We start from the raw sequence: 16,462 nt of genomic DNA, 5'->3' as shown, positions 1-16,462 counted from the left end.
TTTTTCCCCACCTGCAGGTCTTCTTACTGCTGCTCACGCTGTGGAAATGTAGTGCATTTGCATTTGGAACTACCAAGTGATCTGCCATCTACATTTGAAGTCGGAAGTTTAGCCAAATACATTTAAAGTCAGTTTTCACAATTCCTGACATTTAATTTTAGTAACAATTCCCTGTCTTAGGTCAGTTAGGATCACTACTTTATTTTAAGAATGTGAAATGTCAGAATAATAGTAGAGAGAATGATTTATTTCAGGTTTTATTTCTTTCATCACATTCCCAGTTTGTCAGAAGTTTACATACACTTAATTAGTATTTGGGAGCATTGCCTTTTAAATTGTTTAACTTGGGTCAAATGTTTCGGGTAGCCTTCCACAAGCTTCCCACAATAAGTTGGGTGAATTTTGGCCCATTCCTCCTGACAGAGCTGGTGTAACTGAGTCAGGTTTGTAGGCCTCCTTGCTCGCACACGCTTTTTCAGTTATGCCCACAAATGTTCTATAGGATTGAGGTCAGGGCTTTGTGATGGCCACTCCAATACCTTGACTTTGTTGTCCTTAAGCCATTTTGTCACAACTTTGGAAGTATGTTTGGGGTCGTTGTCCATTTGGAAGATCCATTTGCGACCAAGCTTTAACTTCCTGACTGATTTCTGGAGATGTTGCTTCAATATGTCCACATAAATTTCCTCCCTCATGATGCCATCTATTTTGTGAAGTGCACCAGTCCTTCCTGCAGCAAAACACCCCCACAACATGATGCTGCCACCCCTGTGCTTCACGGCTGGGATGGTGATTTTCAGCTTGCAAGCCTCCCCCTTTTTCCTCCAAACATAACGATGGTTATTATGGCCAAACAGTTCTATTTTTGTTTCATCAGACCAGAGGACTATTCTCCAAAAAGTAAGATCTTTGTCCCCATGTGCAGTTGTAAACCGTAATCTGTTTTTTTTATGGTGGTTTGTGAGCAGTGACTTCTTCGTTGCTGAGGGACCTTTCAGGTTATGTCGATATAGGACTCGTTTTACTGTGGATATACAGTGGGGCAAAAAAGTATTTAGTCAGCCACCAATTGTGCAAGTTCTCCCACTTAAAAAGATGAGAGGCCTGTCATTTTCATCATAGGTACACTTTAACTATGACAGACAAAATGAGAAAAAAATATTCAGAAAATCACATTGTAGGATTTTTAATGAATTGATTTGCAAATTATGGTGTAAAATAAGTATTTGGTCACCTACAAACAAGCAAGATTTCTGGCTCTCGCAGACCTGTAACTTCTTCTTTAAGAGGCTCCTCTGTCCTCCACTCGTTACCTGTATTAATGGCACCTGTTTGAACTTGTTATTAGTATAAAAGACACCTGTCCACAACCTCAAACAGTCACACTCCAAACTCCACTATGGCCAAGACCAAAAAGCTGTCAAAGGACACCAGAAACAAAATTGTAGACCTGCACCAGGCTGGGAAGACTGAATCTGCAATAGGTAAGCAGCTTGGTTAGAAGAAATCAACTGTAGGAGCAATTATTAGGAAATGGAAGACATACAAGACCACTGATAATCTCCCTCGATCTGGGGCTCCACGCAAGATCTCACCCCGTGGGGTCAAAATGATCACAAGAACGGTGAGCAAAAATTCCAGAACCACACGGGGGGACCTAGTGAATGACCTGTAGAGAGCTGGGACCAAAGTAACAAAGCATACCATCACTAACACTACGCCGCCAGGGACAATCCTGCAATGCCAGACGTGTCCCCCTGCTTAAGCCAGTACATGTCCAGGCCCGTCTGAAGTTTGCTAGAGAGCGTTTGGATGATCCAGAAGAAGATTGGGAGAATGTCATATGGTCAGATGAAACCAAAATATAACTTTTTGGTAAAAACTCAACTCGTCGTGTTTGAAAGACAAAGAATGCTGAGTTTCATCCAAAGAACTCCATACCTACTGTGAAGCATGGGGGTGGAAACCTCATGCTTTGGGGCTGTTTTTCTGCAAAGGGACCAGGACGACTGATCCGTGTAAAGGAAAGAATGAATGGGGCTGTGTATCGTGAGATTTTGAGTGAAAACTCAGCTCGGGGGTTTAAACTCACAACCTTCCGGTTACTAGTCCAACGCTCTAACCACTAGGCTACGCTGCCGCCCCTTTCATCAGCAATTCAGCTGACCCCTGTAATTACATGTGTTCATTTGGAGTTGCTAATATCATTTCAGTGGTGTATCTGTACTTGAATAACTTACTCCACTGAATTCCTAAAGACAATACTTCTTAATAGTGGCTGGGTCTTTCAGCATGACAATGATCCCAAACACACCGCCCGGGCAACGAAGGAGTAGCTTCGCAAGAAGCATTTCAAGGTCCTGGAGTGGCCTAGCCAGTCTCCAGATCTCAACCCCATAGAAAATCTTTGGAGGGAGTTTTTTTTTTGTAACAGTATTTTTTTATTGAAATTTCACAATTTTCACCCATATTAAGAGATACAGAGACAAAGCACACAGAACAAAAAGAAAAACAGCCCCCACTTACCCATGTCTACGTGCATATATATATACACATACATACATACATACATACATACATACATACATACATACATACATACATACATACATACATACATACATACATACATACATACATACATACATACATACATACATACATACATACATACATACATACATACATACATACATACATACATACATACATACATACATACATACATACATACATACATACATACATATACCCATGCATATACACATATACCCATGCATATACACACACCTATGCATACATACACGCACGCACGCACCCACCTATACACACCCATACATACGTACACCATTTCTTTGGAGGGAGTTGAAAGTCCGTGTTGCCCAGCAACAGCCCCAAAACATCACTGCTCTAGAGGAGATCCGCATGGAGGAATGGGCCAAAATACCAGCAACAGTGTGTGAAAACCTTGTGAAGAATTACAGAAAACATTTGACCTCTGTCATTGCCAACAAAGGGTATATAACAAAGTATTGAGAAACTTTTGTTATTGACCAAATACTTATTTTACACCATAATTTGCAAATAAATTCATTAAAAAATCCTACAATGTGGTTTTCTGATTTTTTTTTCATTTTGTCTGTCATAGTTGAAGTGTACCTATGATGAAAATTACAGTCCTCTCTCGTGTTTTTAAGTGGGAGAACTTGCACAATTGGTGGCTGACTAAATACTTTTTTGCCCCACTGTATGTGTGAGTGTGTGTGTGTGTGTGTGTGTGTGTGTGTGTGTGTGTGTATATATATATATATATATATATATATATATATATATATATAAATAATAGGCCGATTAATCGGTAGTGGCTTTTTTGGTCCTCCAATCGGTATTGGCGTTGAACAATCGTAATCGGTCGACCTCTAGTTTCCTCCAACATCTTCACACGGTCCTTTGCTGTTTTTCTGGGATTGATTTTGCACTTTTCGCACCAAAGTACGCTCATATCTAGGAGACAGAACACATCTCCTTCCTGAGCGGTATGACAGCTGCGTGGTCCCATGGTGTATATATACATGTTTGTAGCGATGAACGTGGTACCTTCAGGCATTTGGAATTTGCTCCCAAGGATGAACCAGACTTGTGGATGTCTACAATTTTTCTTCTGAGGTCTCTGTTGATTTATTTAGATTTTTCCCATGATGTCAAGCAAAGAGGCACTAAGTTTGAAGGTAGGCCTTGAAATACATCCACAGGTACACCTCCAACTGACTCAAATGATGTCAATTAGCCTATCAGAAGCTTCTAAATTTTCCAAACTGTTTAAAGGCACTGTCAACTTAGTGTATGTAAACCTCTGACTCACTGGAATTGTGATACAGATTATGTCACTGTCTGTAAACAATTGTTGGAAAAATTACTTGTGTCATGCACAAAGTAGATGTCCAAACTGACTTGCCAAAACTGTAGTTTGTTAAAAGAAACTTGTGGAGTGGTTGAAAAACAAGTTTTTATGACTCCAACCTAAGTTTATGTAAACTTCTGACTTCAGCTGTATCTCTGTCACCACCACCAGTCTCCTCTCCCCCGGAGAGCTTTTCATCTGTCACTGCATTTTAAAATGGGTTCACATCGCCACCCAATATGCCAGGCCCACATTTTGTGTTAATTTAGTAGTTTGCATAATAAGCCGGGTGCCATTAGCATTGCATGATTGCACTAATGTCATAAAGTGGTGTAATGGGGAGGCGAGCTAATTTTCTCACTGGTTTAGGATGCGTTGATTAGGATACTTAACCTTTTTTAGGAATAAAACAGGAAATGATACGGAGTTGCTAATTTAAAACATCTTGCTTCACTCAATACTTGGCATTTGCCGATGGAGAGAGAGAGAGCGGCGGCCAGTCGGCCTCCTGGAAGCATGTAACTGGATTCGTCAACTCTGTCATGTAATCATTGCCGAGCAGATTTTTTTTGTGTGTTTATTGTAAGAGGAAATGTGTGTGTACGTGTTTGATCACATCCCCTCAGCTCTCATTGGGAACCTCCATAACCCTGGAATCAGATCAGGCATTTTCATGTTCTGCTGTTGACTTTAATTTCGTTTAATTTTACGCATAAGTTTCCCTGTTGACTATATTTTTTCAATTAAATTACCCAAACAGGAGCATTTGGCTTGACAGCTTTTGTTTGCGCTTTGCTCTTTGTTCTTTGCCATAAAATGGAATCCAATCTGTGATTGCTGAGGTTGTTGGTGCATGTAGCCATTTTTCTATTTCAAACCTCTAACTGAATGAGATTTTGATGAGCTTTGTGTTCGCACCAGCGTGTTGCCCCATATCTTGACAATACCTCTAGATCAGGACTCGCCAAACTCCGTTCCTGGAGAGCCACCATCCTGTAGGTTTTCGCTTCAACCCTAGTCTAGCACACCTGAATCTAATAATTAGCTGGTTGATAAGCTGAACGAGGTTATTTCCAACTGGGGTTGGAGCGAAAACCCACAGGAGGTTAGCTCTCCAGGAACAGGGTTGGAGGACCATGCTCTAGACTCAACAAGAGCAGGTCTTCCCAACTCCAGTCTTCCAGTACCCCCAACGGTACATCTTTTTGTTGTGGTCCCGGACAAGCACACCTGATTCTACTTGTCAATTAATCACTAAGCCCTTGACAATTTAAATCAGATGTTTTTGTCTGGGGCTGCAACAAAAATGTGTGCTGTTAGGGGGTACTTGAGGACGGGAGCTAGGAAACACTGAACATGAGCACTCAGACTTTATCCCCCTCCACTGCCTCTGTATCTTTCACCCAGATATCCCCACCTTAGTGTCTGTGGACTCTTCCATCCTCTGTGTGTCTGCTATGGGTGATACCATGGGTATCATAGGGGTTGTCCCATCCTTAACATACTGTACATCCATCCCAAGTCCCCTTTGTCATCACCAACTTCTAATTGGTCTCCACCACCACCACTGTTACCAAACAGACATCCTGTCGGAGACAGTAAGTAAGTGACTCACTGTCCACCCTTTTTAAAAGTAAGAGTTTATCTGAGTGTAAAAGCTGATGTTTGCAGGTATGTAATTCAAGTAAAGCTTTGTATCCTCCACTTCATCCCTCCATCTGGTTGGTGTGATGGAGGGATCAGACAGTAATCAGACAGAGGTGTGACAGACTGCTAGCAACATAAGTTGGTCTTCCTCTTCACCACCATATTCCACATCTCTCTCGCGAGTCTCCTCTACCATCACCCATTTAAATATGTAGACTGGAGCAAGAGAGCCTGGGTCCTATCATATTTGCTTAGCAGCTTCTTAAAGAGATACACTGCAATGTCCTGTCTTTCACGCCTCTCTTTCTTGAGGATATTCTAATTAAACAAAGTTCAAAGCAGTAGGATTATCTGGTGTGGCACTGTGGTGATTTGAATGAGGACGTGTGTGTGTGTGTGTGTGTGTGTGTGTGTGTGTGTGTGTGTGTGTGTGTGTGTGTGTGTGTGTGTGTGTGTGTGTGTGTGTGTGTGTGTGTGTGTGTGTGTGTGTGTGTGTGTGTGTGTGTGTGTGTGTGTGTGTGTGTGTGTGTGTGTCCTATTGTGGCATTGAAAAAGTACTGTTCAAGGCCAAAGAGGAGGAGCGAGATAAGGACACCACTCCTCCTGAATGGCTGGATCAGTGGTGTATGTCCTTGCCTCTAGTCCTGTAGTGTAGATGCAGTCAAAGAGCTTTCTCAAATTTTCTCAGAATAAAAACATTAATATGCATCCACAGTATCTTGATAAAATGGTGAAGGACTGTGTTTGTACTGCAAGCTTATGTGGTCTTCTTGAGGCCAATTATAGTGCAGTGTATTTCTTAATGCAAACTAAGTGCAGTGTATTTCTTAATGCAAACTAAGTCTTGTATCTCACCTGCAAATTCCCGAGGAACTAATTTGGGATTAGTGCCAAAACTTCCTCTATCAGTGAAACAACTCGCCTCGCCACTGCCTGTGAATGTAGCAGCACATTGTGCTATTTGAAGATAGAGCCATGTCTAACTGGAGGCTGGCACATTTGCATTGAAGCAGAGGTGCTTTAGGACATAACATCACAATATATCAGAGCCTGTGATTTTTTTTTTGTCATTCAGTTTTGTCAATAGAGGAGAGAATTGGTTTGGAAGTGTCTACGTGCACTAGAATATAATGATGCTGTTTTTGTAAGTAGGGGTTGAGGTAAGTTTGGAGTTTGATTCTGTGTTGTTCCCCAGATACTCTATTAAAGGTGTAATGTTTCAGAAATTGCACTGTCATTTCCTGGTTGCAAAAATGATAATAGTTCGCTTAATTTGAGTTTCTGACAAAACAAGCATTTGTTGTGTAGAGAAGTATTGTACCATCTAAACTGCTGTGAAATATATTTTCCATAACTAAAAATATATTATTTTCAGCTGTTTGAAGTGTATAAAACCGAAAGTAAAAGACCCCAAAAACTAAACATAACTGGAAGCATAGAAATATGCACATAGAACTGATCTACCGCTTCTTAGACTTGCTTTCAAGGAGTGACAGATCTATAACACCTATGTGAATTTGCTGGGGTCACCCAAAAAATGGAATATTGCCGCTTTAAATATTTAACCAATAGCTACCAGGACTATCTGCATTGACCCTTTTTGCACAAACTTTTTTGACTCATCACATACTCTTTGTGAATTTGGTCGGGTTGCCAAAATGTTTTATATTTCAGCATTAACCCAACAAATGTTTGTTTTTAACTGTAAGAAATGCAGTTGAATCTGCAGCTCTGAGTAATCCAGATGCAGCTGTTTGTCTGCTATAAAATGGCTGTCTGACTTGGTTTTTAATCCATGTAAAAAGCCAATTCCAGTTGGAGTGAAACTTTGCCATCAATTTACAGCATTCAATATGTATACTGCCTCTGCTTTGTTTGTTGAATGTTTGGACTTACTAGTAAATAGTTGTTAACTTAAAAATGTTAAGTAAACTTGTTAAAGAGGGTTTCTTTGCTCTATTTTCCACAGGTATATGATGCTGATAAATGGGAAGAATGAGGTGCACATGATCGACAGAGACAACTCGGTCTTCCACATAGCCAACCTAGAATTCCCTTTTCGGAAAGACCTCCGCGTTCACTTAGCCAACACACTACTTGACGGGGTAAGTCCTTCACTCTGTCTGTGTGTGTGTGTCCTTTATCTTCTCTCTCCCCCCCCCCCCCCCCCAGGTGATGGGGTGCCAGGTAGCCTAGTGGTTAGCTTAGTGTTTAGAGCATAACCGAAAGGTTGCTAGATCGAATCCCAGAGCTGACAAGGTAAAAATCTGTCATTCTGCCCCTGAACAAGGCAGTTTAACCCACTGTTCCTAGGCCATCATTGTAAATAATAATTTGTTCTTAACTGACTTGCCTAGTTAAATAAATAAAAAAGTCTCAGAATGGTGATTCATACTGTCTTTATTCTTCCCGCCCGTTGTCCCCTGCCTGACCCCATACCCCTACTCATATCGCCCTGCTGCTCCACCTACACATGACTGACAGCAAAAAGTAGCTGTTGTCAGCCTCCTTCCACACCAGGAGAACCCTGTGGCTCCTATCAACACCTAGGCCTAGAGGAGAACAGTGAGAGCAGTGAGCCTTTCACCCAGTCTGCCACTACATCCACTTTTACAAGACAGGAGGGGAAACACTGTTTGTAAATCATACCAGAAATACCATAGATTCATCCTCCTTTATCCTGCTCTGTATTGTACTGTACTGCGTAGATGCCTTCCTCCCAGGAGGCTAATTGTTAGTGGCTGTCATGTCTTCACCGTGTAATAACAGGCCAATCCGGGCTACTGGAGTTTTTGTACTAGAGAAGGTGTTCATTCCAAATATAGTGATATTCCCTGTTGGCCCTGGTCAAAGGTAGTGCACTATACAGGGAATAGGGTGCCATTTGGGACTTAGCCAGCTTCCAGCACTCCCCAAGCAGCAGGTGCACAAGACACCAGTCATTATCACCCTCCTAATCAGAACCGGGGAGAGAAGAGGCTGGATGCCATTAAGCTTCATGTCGGTGTACAATGCCTGGTCTTTTGTGCAGCAGCCCAATTATGTGGGGGGCTTGTTAGAGAGGTGAGTTTCCTTAGCCATCTTCACTTTTCTCTAAGACGGACGTGTCTTTCATGCTCTGAGCAATATTATTCTCAAGCATCTTCGGTAATTCAGTGACTGATTGAGATGGTGGGTTGTCTCTTTGCTTGGGCCTTTTGTGCAGGGAACACATTAGCAGGCTTTTGAAGCAGCTCCACTCTGCAGATGTGACAGTCTGTCTAGCCTGTCAAGGCTTCTAGGTGTCCTTTTTGTTATTGTGGTGTTTTTGATGACAGGTGCTAACAGAGTCCATGTCCAGAAAGAACCTGTGGCTGAACCATGACTCAGCTATGCTCAGTTTCATCCATAGATTCTTCATAGAATCTTACTACTTACACAAAATCTGCCTCTGCCACAAGGCTTCTCTTGTGTGTTTGGAATTCATGTCATTGTTTTCAGTGAACTCTACCCAGAGACCTAAAATGTATTTTCATGTTTGCAGATATATTGCCTGTGGAACTGTTGCTGCATACATTCAATCACAAGCTCTTCTGTGGTAGTGGCTCTGCTGCTAGTCACTTTATCTTATTCATACACCCCCACACACAATACATAACAGTTACTGCCTCAGTGTGCTGCACTGCTGCATGTACAGAGGTCAACTCACAGAGATGCAACTATATTCATCCCCCAGAGCAATTCACTCTTGTCTTTTATTTGTCTGTTTGTACACTCACAACGGAGTAAATATTTTGAGTATGATCCCTTCAAAGGACAAAAACTGGAGTGATATTGTACCATATAAGCTGTAAAGCAGTAGTTCCCTTGATGTTCCTACAGGTAATGTGTCAGAATGGTGATGTGTACTGTATGATGCTTAGCCTACGATATGATACTCATTGGGATATTATTAATATATTTTGTTCTTGCTCTTTCTCGCTTTCTCTCGTTCATTCTCGCTCGTTCTCGCACTATCACTCGTTCGCTTATTCTTGAGATCGCTCGTTCTCGCGCTCTCTCGCTCGTTCTCGCGCTCTCTCGCTCGTTCTCGCGCTCTCTCGCTCGTTCTCGCGCTCTCTCGCTCGTTCTCGCGCTCTCTCGCTCGTTCTCGCTCTCTCGCTCGTTCTCGCGCTCTCTCGCTCGTTCTCGCGCTCTCTCGCTCGTTCTCGCGCTCTCTCGCTCGTTCTCGCGCTCTCTCGCTCGTTCTCGCGCTCTCGCTCGTTCTCGCTTCTCGCTCGTTCTCTCTCGCTCGTTCTCGCGCTCTCTCGCTCGTTCTCGCGCTCTCTCGCTCGTTCTCGCGCTCTCTCGCTCGTTCTCGCGCTCTCTCGCTCGTTCTCGCGCTCTCTCGCTCGTTCTCGCGCTCTCTCGCTCGTTCTCGCGCTCTCTCGCTCGTTCTCGCGCTCTCTCGCTCGTTCTCGCGCTCTCTCGCTCGTTCTCGCGCTCTCTCGCTCGTTCTCGCGCTCTCTCGCTCGTTCTCGCGCTCTCTCGCTCGTTCTCGCGCTCTCTCTCTCGCTCTCTCGCTCGTTCTCGCTCGCTCGCTCTCTCGCTCGTTCTCGCTCGCTCGTTCTCGCTCGTTCTCGCGCTCTCTCGCTCGTTCTCGCGCTCTCTCGCTCGTTCTCGCGCTCTCTCGCTCTCTCGCTCGTTCTCGCGCTCTCTCGCTCTCTCGCTCGTTCTCGCTCGCTCTCTCGCTCGTTCTCGCTCGCTCGTTCTCGCTCGTTCTCGCGCTCTCTCGCTCTCTCGCTCGCTCTCTCGCTCGTTCTCGCTCGCTCTCTCGCTCGTTCTCGCTCGCTCGTTCTCGCTCGTTCTCGCTCGTTCTCGCTCGCTCTCGCTCGCTCGTTCTCGCGCTCTCTCGCTCGTTCTCGCGCTCTCTCGCTCGTTCTCGCTCGCTCTCTCGCTCGTTCTCGCTCGCTCTCTCGCTCGTTCTCGCTCGCTCTCTCGCTCGTTCTCGCTCGCTCTCTCGCTCGCTCTCTCGCTCGTTCTCGCGCTCTCTCGCTCGTTCTCGCGCTCTCTCGCTCGTTCTCGCGCTCTCTCGCTCGTTCTCGCGCTCTCTCGCTCGTTCTCGCTCGTTCTCTCGCTCTCTCGCTCGTTCTCGCGCTCTCTCGCTCGTTCTCGCGCTCTCTCGCTCTCTCGCTCGTTCTCGCGCTCTCTCGCTCGTTCTCGCGCTCTCTCGCTCTCTCGCTCGTTCTCGCGCTCTCTCGCTCTCTCGCTCGTTCTCGCTCGCTCTCTCGCTCGTTCTCGCTCGCTCGTTCTCGCTCGTTCTCGCGCTCTCTCGCTCGTTCTCGCGCTCTCTCGCTCTCTCGCTCGCTCTCTCGCTCGTTCTCGCTCGCGTTCTCGCTCGTTCTCGCTCGCTCTCTCGCTCGTTCTCGCTCGCTCTCGCTCGCTCGTTCTCGCGCTCTCTCGCTCGTTCTCGCGCTCTCTCGCTCGTTCTCGCTCGCTCTCTCGCTCGTTCTCGCTCGCTCTCTCGCTCGTTCTCGCTCGCTCTCTCGCTCGTTCTCGCTCGCTCTCGCTCGCTCTCGCTCGTTCTCTCGCTCGTTCTCGCGCTCTCTCGCTCGTTCTCGCGCTCTCTCGCTCGTTCTCGCGCTCTCTCGCTCGTTCTCGCGCTCTCTCGCTCGTTCTCGCGCTCTCTCGCTCGTTCTCGCGCTCTCTCGCTCGTTCTCGCGCTCTCTCGCTCGTTCTCGCGCTCTCTCGCTCGTTCTCGCGCTCTCTCGCTCGTTCTCTCGCTCGTTATCGCGCTCTCTCGCTCGTTCTCTCGCTCGTTCTCGCGCTCTCTCGCTCGTTCTCTCGCTCGTTATCGTTCTTTCTTGCTTCTCACCAGCTCTGAAGTACCTGATTCTCAACTCCACAATGTTGAATGATGAATGTGTAAATATATTGCTCTCTCTGGTTCTCTCTCTTCTATACCGTTCAAAAGTTTGGGGTCACTTAGAAATGTCCTTGTTTTTAATAGAAAAGTATATTTCTTCCATTAAAATAACATCAAATTGAACAGAAATACAGTGTAGACATTGTTAATGTTGTTCATGTTAATGACTATTTTAGCTGGAAATGGCTGATTTTATTTTTTTAATGGAATATCTACATAGGTGTACAGAGGCCCATTATCAGCAACCATCACTCCTGTGTTCCAATGGCATGTTGTGTTAGCTAGTCCAAGTTTATCATTTTTAAAAGGTTCACAAAGTCCTCAACTGGCAGACGCCTAGTTGCATAACGTGGCTGTGAAACCCAGTCATGTGTCAGTTGGGCTTTTCACCAGCTCTGAAGTACTTGATTCTCAACTCCACAATGTTGAATGATGAATGTGGAAATCTATTTCTGCTGCCGTTTCCCATTCCTCTCCCTGGTACTCATCTCTGATGTGTGCCGCAGTCTGCCGTATGTACACCACAGGAGACACAGCCAGCCCCTTTTTTAAGAGCGCTCAGTTTAAACCCCCCCCCCATCGTTTGACGGGCACTTTCCAGCATGCTCAGCTCCTCTCGCTCCCTGTCTGATTGGACCACAAATTTAGAATTATTTCTCTTAGAATGTGTCTCCTGTACACTGTTTTAGCATTATACCCCCCCAACTCTCTTTCTCGGCCTCTGTCTCTCGGTGTCTTTCTCCCTCTCGGTTTCTGTCTGTCCTCATCACTCCCTCTGTCTCTTTGTTTCCACAGGAGATGATTATCGACAAGGTAAACGGCCAGCCCGTCCCGCGCTACCTGATCTATGACATCATCAAATTCAACGTGAGTAGTGCCATGCCCGTTCAGCAGAGATCTTGTTGCCCATGAAATTCCCCTACATCCCTGAAGAGGTGCCAGACCTATCAGGTTGCAGTCAGTACGCCCAGGGTCAGTCAGTTAGCAGCCACTCTGCCCCCTGTTTTGACCTCTCTCTGGTCCCCTCTCTAGTCCACAGTGTCAGTCCCTGGTGATCCTGGTTAAGGACAGAATATAAATAGATCATCAGACCAGGGCTGGGCATGAGAGAGAAGCCCTGAGATGAAAACTGTCTGTTGAGTATTTCGCTATCACCATTGTCAGTCCTGCCACTGTTCATGGTGGCAGACAGCAGCCTGTCTGTATGTCAGACTGATTAGTTCTGCCCGAGAGGGGGAGAGCAGGAGAGGAGAGCAGCTCAGACTGACCCCCCCCCCCCCCCCCCAGACCTCTCGGCTCGCTGGTCAGTCAGCAAAGCTCAGTAAACCCTCATCCTGATCATGAAGTTCCAGGACACTGTCTGAGACTATCACAAGTGCTACGGTCTGAGGACTGAGCAGCCATTCTGAAATTGCTAAACAAGTTTGCAAAACCATTTTGTGTGTATATCTCCCTCACAGCAGTTTGAGTGGCCTCTGACCGCAAGCCTGTTTTATGTTTTGGCGGGCCTGTGACTTTCTGAATGCTTAACTGCATCCGCAAACTACATATTTGTTTTTCTATCTCGCAAGTTCCGTTGTATGCACCAACTTCTGAATACACCCAGCTAAGGATCATTGAGCTTGATTTTCTTCTAAACTGAAACTAATTATTATCAATTTACCGCTAATTAGTTCCGGGGGGGGCGATAATTGCCACAGATGAATTTTCTGAGAATATTTGGTAAAGAAGTGTAAGACTTCATCCTAAATGGCATCCTGTACCCTACAAAGTGCACTACTTTTGACCAGTGTCCTATGGGCAGTGCAATATATAGGGTAATATTCAGAACACACCTTGATTATGTATTCTCTGGCTTCATCCTCAGAACTCATTTTCACTGAGCTGTGAGATTGCTGCTGTTTTTTTCTCATGAGAAATGTCCTGTATGCTATTTTAAGAGCCCGAGTAAAACAAGGTGGTGGCAGATAGTGTTCCTACAACAGAAGGTTGGTGGCACATTAATTGGGCAGGATGGGCTTGTGGTAATGGATGGAGCGAAATAGTTGGAATGGTATCAAATTCATCAATCGCATGGTTTCCATGTGTTTGATGCCATTACATTTGCTCCGTTCCAGGCATTATTGTGAGCCGTCCTTCACTCAGCAGCCGCCACTGGTTCCTACTGATGTCTAATGAACTTATAGCTAGTGCTGATGCCTAGGGCTGGGCAACATTGCATATACACACACACACACACACACACACACGCACACGCACACGCACTACCGTTCAAATGTTTGGGGTCACTTAGAAATGTCCTTGTTTTTGCAAGAAAAGCAACAACAACAAAAATCCCCCATAAAAAAAAAAATAATGATCAGAAATAGTGTAGACATTGTTAATGTTGTAAATGACTATTATAGCTGGAAACGGCAGATTGTTAATGGAATATCTACATTTATCAGCAACCATCACTCTGTGTTCCAATGGCACGTTGTGTTAGCTAATCCAAGTTTATCATGTTAAAAGGCTCACAAGTCCTCAACTGGCAGCTTCATTAAATAGTACCCGCAAAACACCAGTCTCAATGTCAACAGTGAAGAGACGACTCTGGGATGCTGGCCTTCTAGGCAGAGTTCCTCTGTCCAGCGTCTGTTCTTTTGCCCATCTTTTTCTTTTTATTGGCCAGTCTGAGGTGGCTTTTTCTTTGCAACTCTGCCTTGAAGGCCAGCATCCCGGGGTCACGTCTTCACTGTTGACTTTGAGATGTTGATTCAATATATCCACATAATTTTCCTACCCCATGATGCCATCTATTTTGAAGTGCATCAGTCCCTGCTGCAGCAAAGCACCCCTACAACATGATGCTGCCACCCCCATGCTTCATGGTTAGGATGGTGTTCTTCAGCTTGCAAGCCTCCCCCTTTTCCTCCAAACATAATGATGGTCATTATGGCCATACAGTTAGAAATATTCTCCAAAAGGTACAATCTTCGTCCCCATGTGCAGTTGCAAACCTTAGTCTGGCTTTATTATGGAGGTTTTGGAGTAGTGGCTTCTTCCTTGCCGAGCGGCCTTTCAGGTTATGTCGATATAGGACTTGTTTTACTGTTGATATAGATACTTTTGTACTTTTGTTTCCTCTAGCATCTTCACAAGGTCCTTTTGCTGTTGTTCTGGGATTGATTTGCACTTTTCGCACCAAAGTACGTTCATCTCTAGGAGACAGAACGCATCTCCTTCCTGTGCAGAATGACAACTCCGTGGTCCCATGGTGTTTGTACTTGCGTACTATTGTTTGTAGAGCTGACCGTGGCACCTTCAGGCATATGGAATTTGTTCTCAAGGAAGATCCATCATTTCTTTTCTGAGGTCTTGGCTGATTTCTTTTGATTTTCCCATGATATCAAGCAAAGAGGCACTGAGTTTGAAGGTAGGTCTTGAAATACATCCACAGGTGCACCTCCAATTGACTCAAATGATGTCAATTAGCCTATCAGAAGCTTCTAAAGCCATGTATCATTTTCTGGAATTTTCCAAGCTGTTTAAAGGCACTGTCAACTGCATGTAAACCTCTGACCCACTAGAATTGTGATACAGTGAATTATATGTGAAATAATCTGTCTGTAAACAATTGTTGGAAAAATTACTTGTCATGCACAAAGTAGATGTCCTAACCGACTGGCCAAAACTATAGTTTGTTAACCTGAAATTTGTGGAGTGGTTGTAAAACATGTTTTAGTGACTCCAATCTAAGTGTATGTAAACTTTTAAAAATCAAAATACAGTATAACGCCAAGCCTTAATGATACCTATTGCCTATCTTCATCTTCATATACCAGACGAGCTTAGAGATTAATTATCCGGCAAGAATCAGGCACAGAGGTTAGCAGCACTGCGTGTGTCCTGGAGCCGTCACTAAGTGCTGCAGTATTGATCCCCAGTACCTAGCCCATTATTGGCCTCCTCCATTATCCTAGTCAAGCCGCCCAGACCTGACTCCACACTGAGAGGACCACCTAGTGTCCTGCCTGCCTGCAGCCCTGTGAGGGAGTTACAATCAATCACCAGTCGCTACTCACTTGTCTGCTTTGCTGCCGGAGTCATTGCTCTTTGTTGTAAAAGAGAATGTGTTCTCAATGTCTTATCTAACCTGATTTAAATAAAGGGGAAAATATAAGTAAAAAGTCAAGTGATTCTATTCATTCTATTTCTATGGATGTTTCCCTTTGACCTTATGTGGTGGCTATAGATCCAGGTTACACAGATTTGGTTGAAGGATTTGTGCAGTAGGGTTGAATCGATTTGGTTACATTTACAATTTTGTATTTCTATGTATTGATTTATAGCTCGTGCTTCATTACTCCATTACGGTTCATAACGTCAAGTCATTCTACACAATGCCACAATGCTGATCCATTGTGTATGACTGGTTGCCTCTTGAAAAATGTAATTTCTTGACCCTAACCACCACCTGGAGTCAAGGAAAGAATGTTTCTATTTTATGTTGTTGCCAGGGGGTTTTAAGTACTATTTTTTTTTCTTCCCTGGAAAGGTCCTGTCTGTCAACCCCAGAGTTAAACCCTGCCACTCACTGTCAGCCACCAACTGGGGAGGAATCCAAGAGCTGTGTCATGATAAAGACGAAATGTCACAGTAGACTCATCTCCATATATAATATTTTTCATTTCCTGACAGCGCATCACTGTTTATGCTTAATTGATTTTCTAATGGAAGACATTAAATTGAAGTTAAAGCCTATGGCCAAGTGACTTATGCAATTAACATTATGCACAGATGAGGTCAGGTGTGCCATTAGGTGTGATAGAAGAAAAAAATAATGTTCTCATTGTACACTGCGTGTGAACGCTGAGTGATACCGTTGATATTAGCCCGGTAGTCCTTATTGCTGTGTCGTGCCTGCTGAGATAACTGTTCTGCATGCGTGTTAAGCCTTGCCATACCTCCTGTCACCCAGAGGCTTCTGGGTGTGTGTCTGGGTCTGTCTGTTCGTGCGTTTGTGTGCTCCCCTGCAGTCACCTTGGAGC

General features: G+C 44.6%; 1 protein-coding gene across 1 annotated transcript in view; it reads left to right on the top strand.

Moving 5' to 3' along the window:
• The window catches only part of rngtt (RNA guanylyltransferase and 5'-phosphatase), a 146,023-nt gene that overhangs the window by 32,516 nt on the left and 97,045 nt on the right, over positions 1–16,462 (top strand). The window contains exons 10-11 of the mRNA XM_046298024.1: positions 7,518–7,653; positions 12,228–12,299. Of these exons, the coding sequence (XP_046153980.1) occupies positions 7,518–7,653; positions 12,228–12,299 (208 nt within the window). The remainder of the gene's footprint in view (positions 1–7,517; positions 7,654–12,227; positions 12,300–16,462) is intronic.

The sequence above is a fragment of the Oncorhynchus gorbuscha genome, linkage group LG14, assembly GCF_021184085.1.
Source record: "Oncorhynchus gorbuscha isolate QuinsamMale2020 ecotype Even-year linkage group LG14, OgorEven_v1.0, whole genome shotgun sequence".
In the NCBI taxonomy this organism is placed as follows: domain Eukaryota; kingdom Metazoa; phylum Chordata; class Actinopteri; order Salmoniformes; family Salmonidae; genus Oncorhynchus; species Oncorhynchus gorbuscha.
This window is presented reverse-complemented; position numbering and strand designations above follow the sequence as displayed.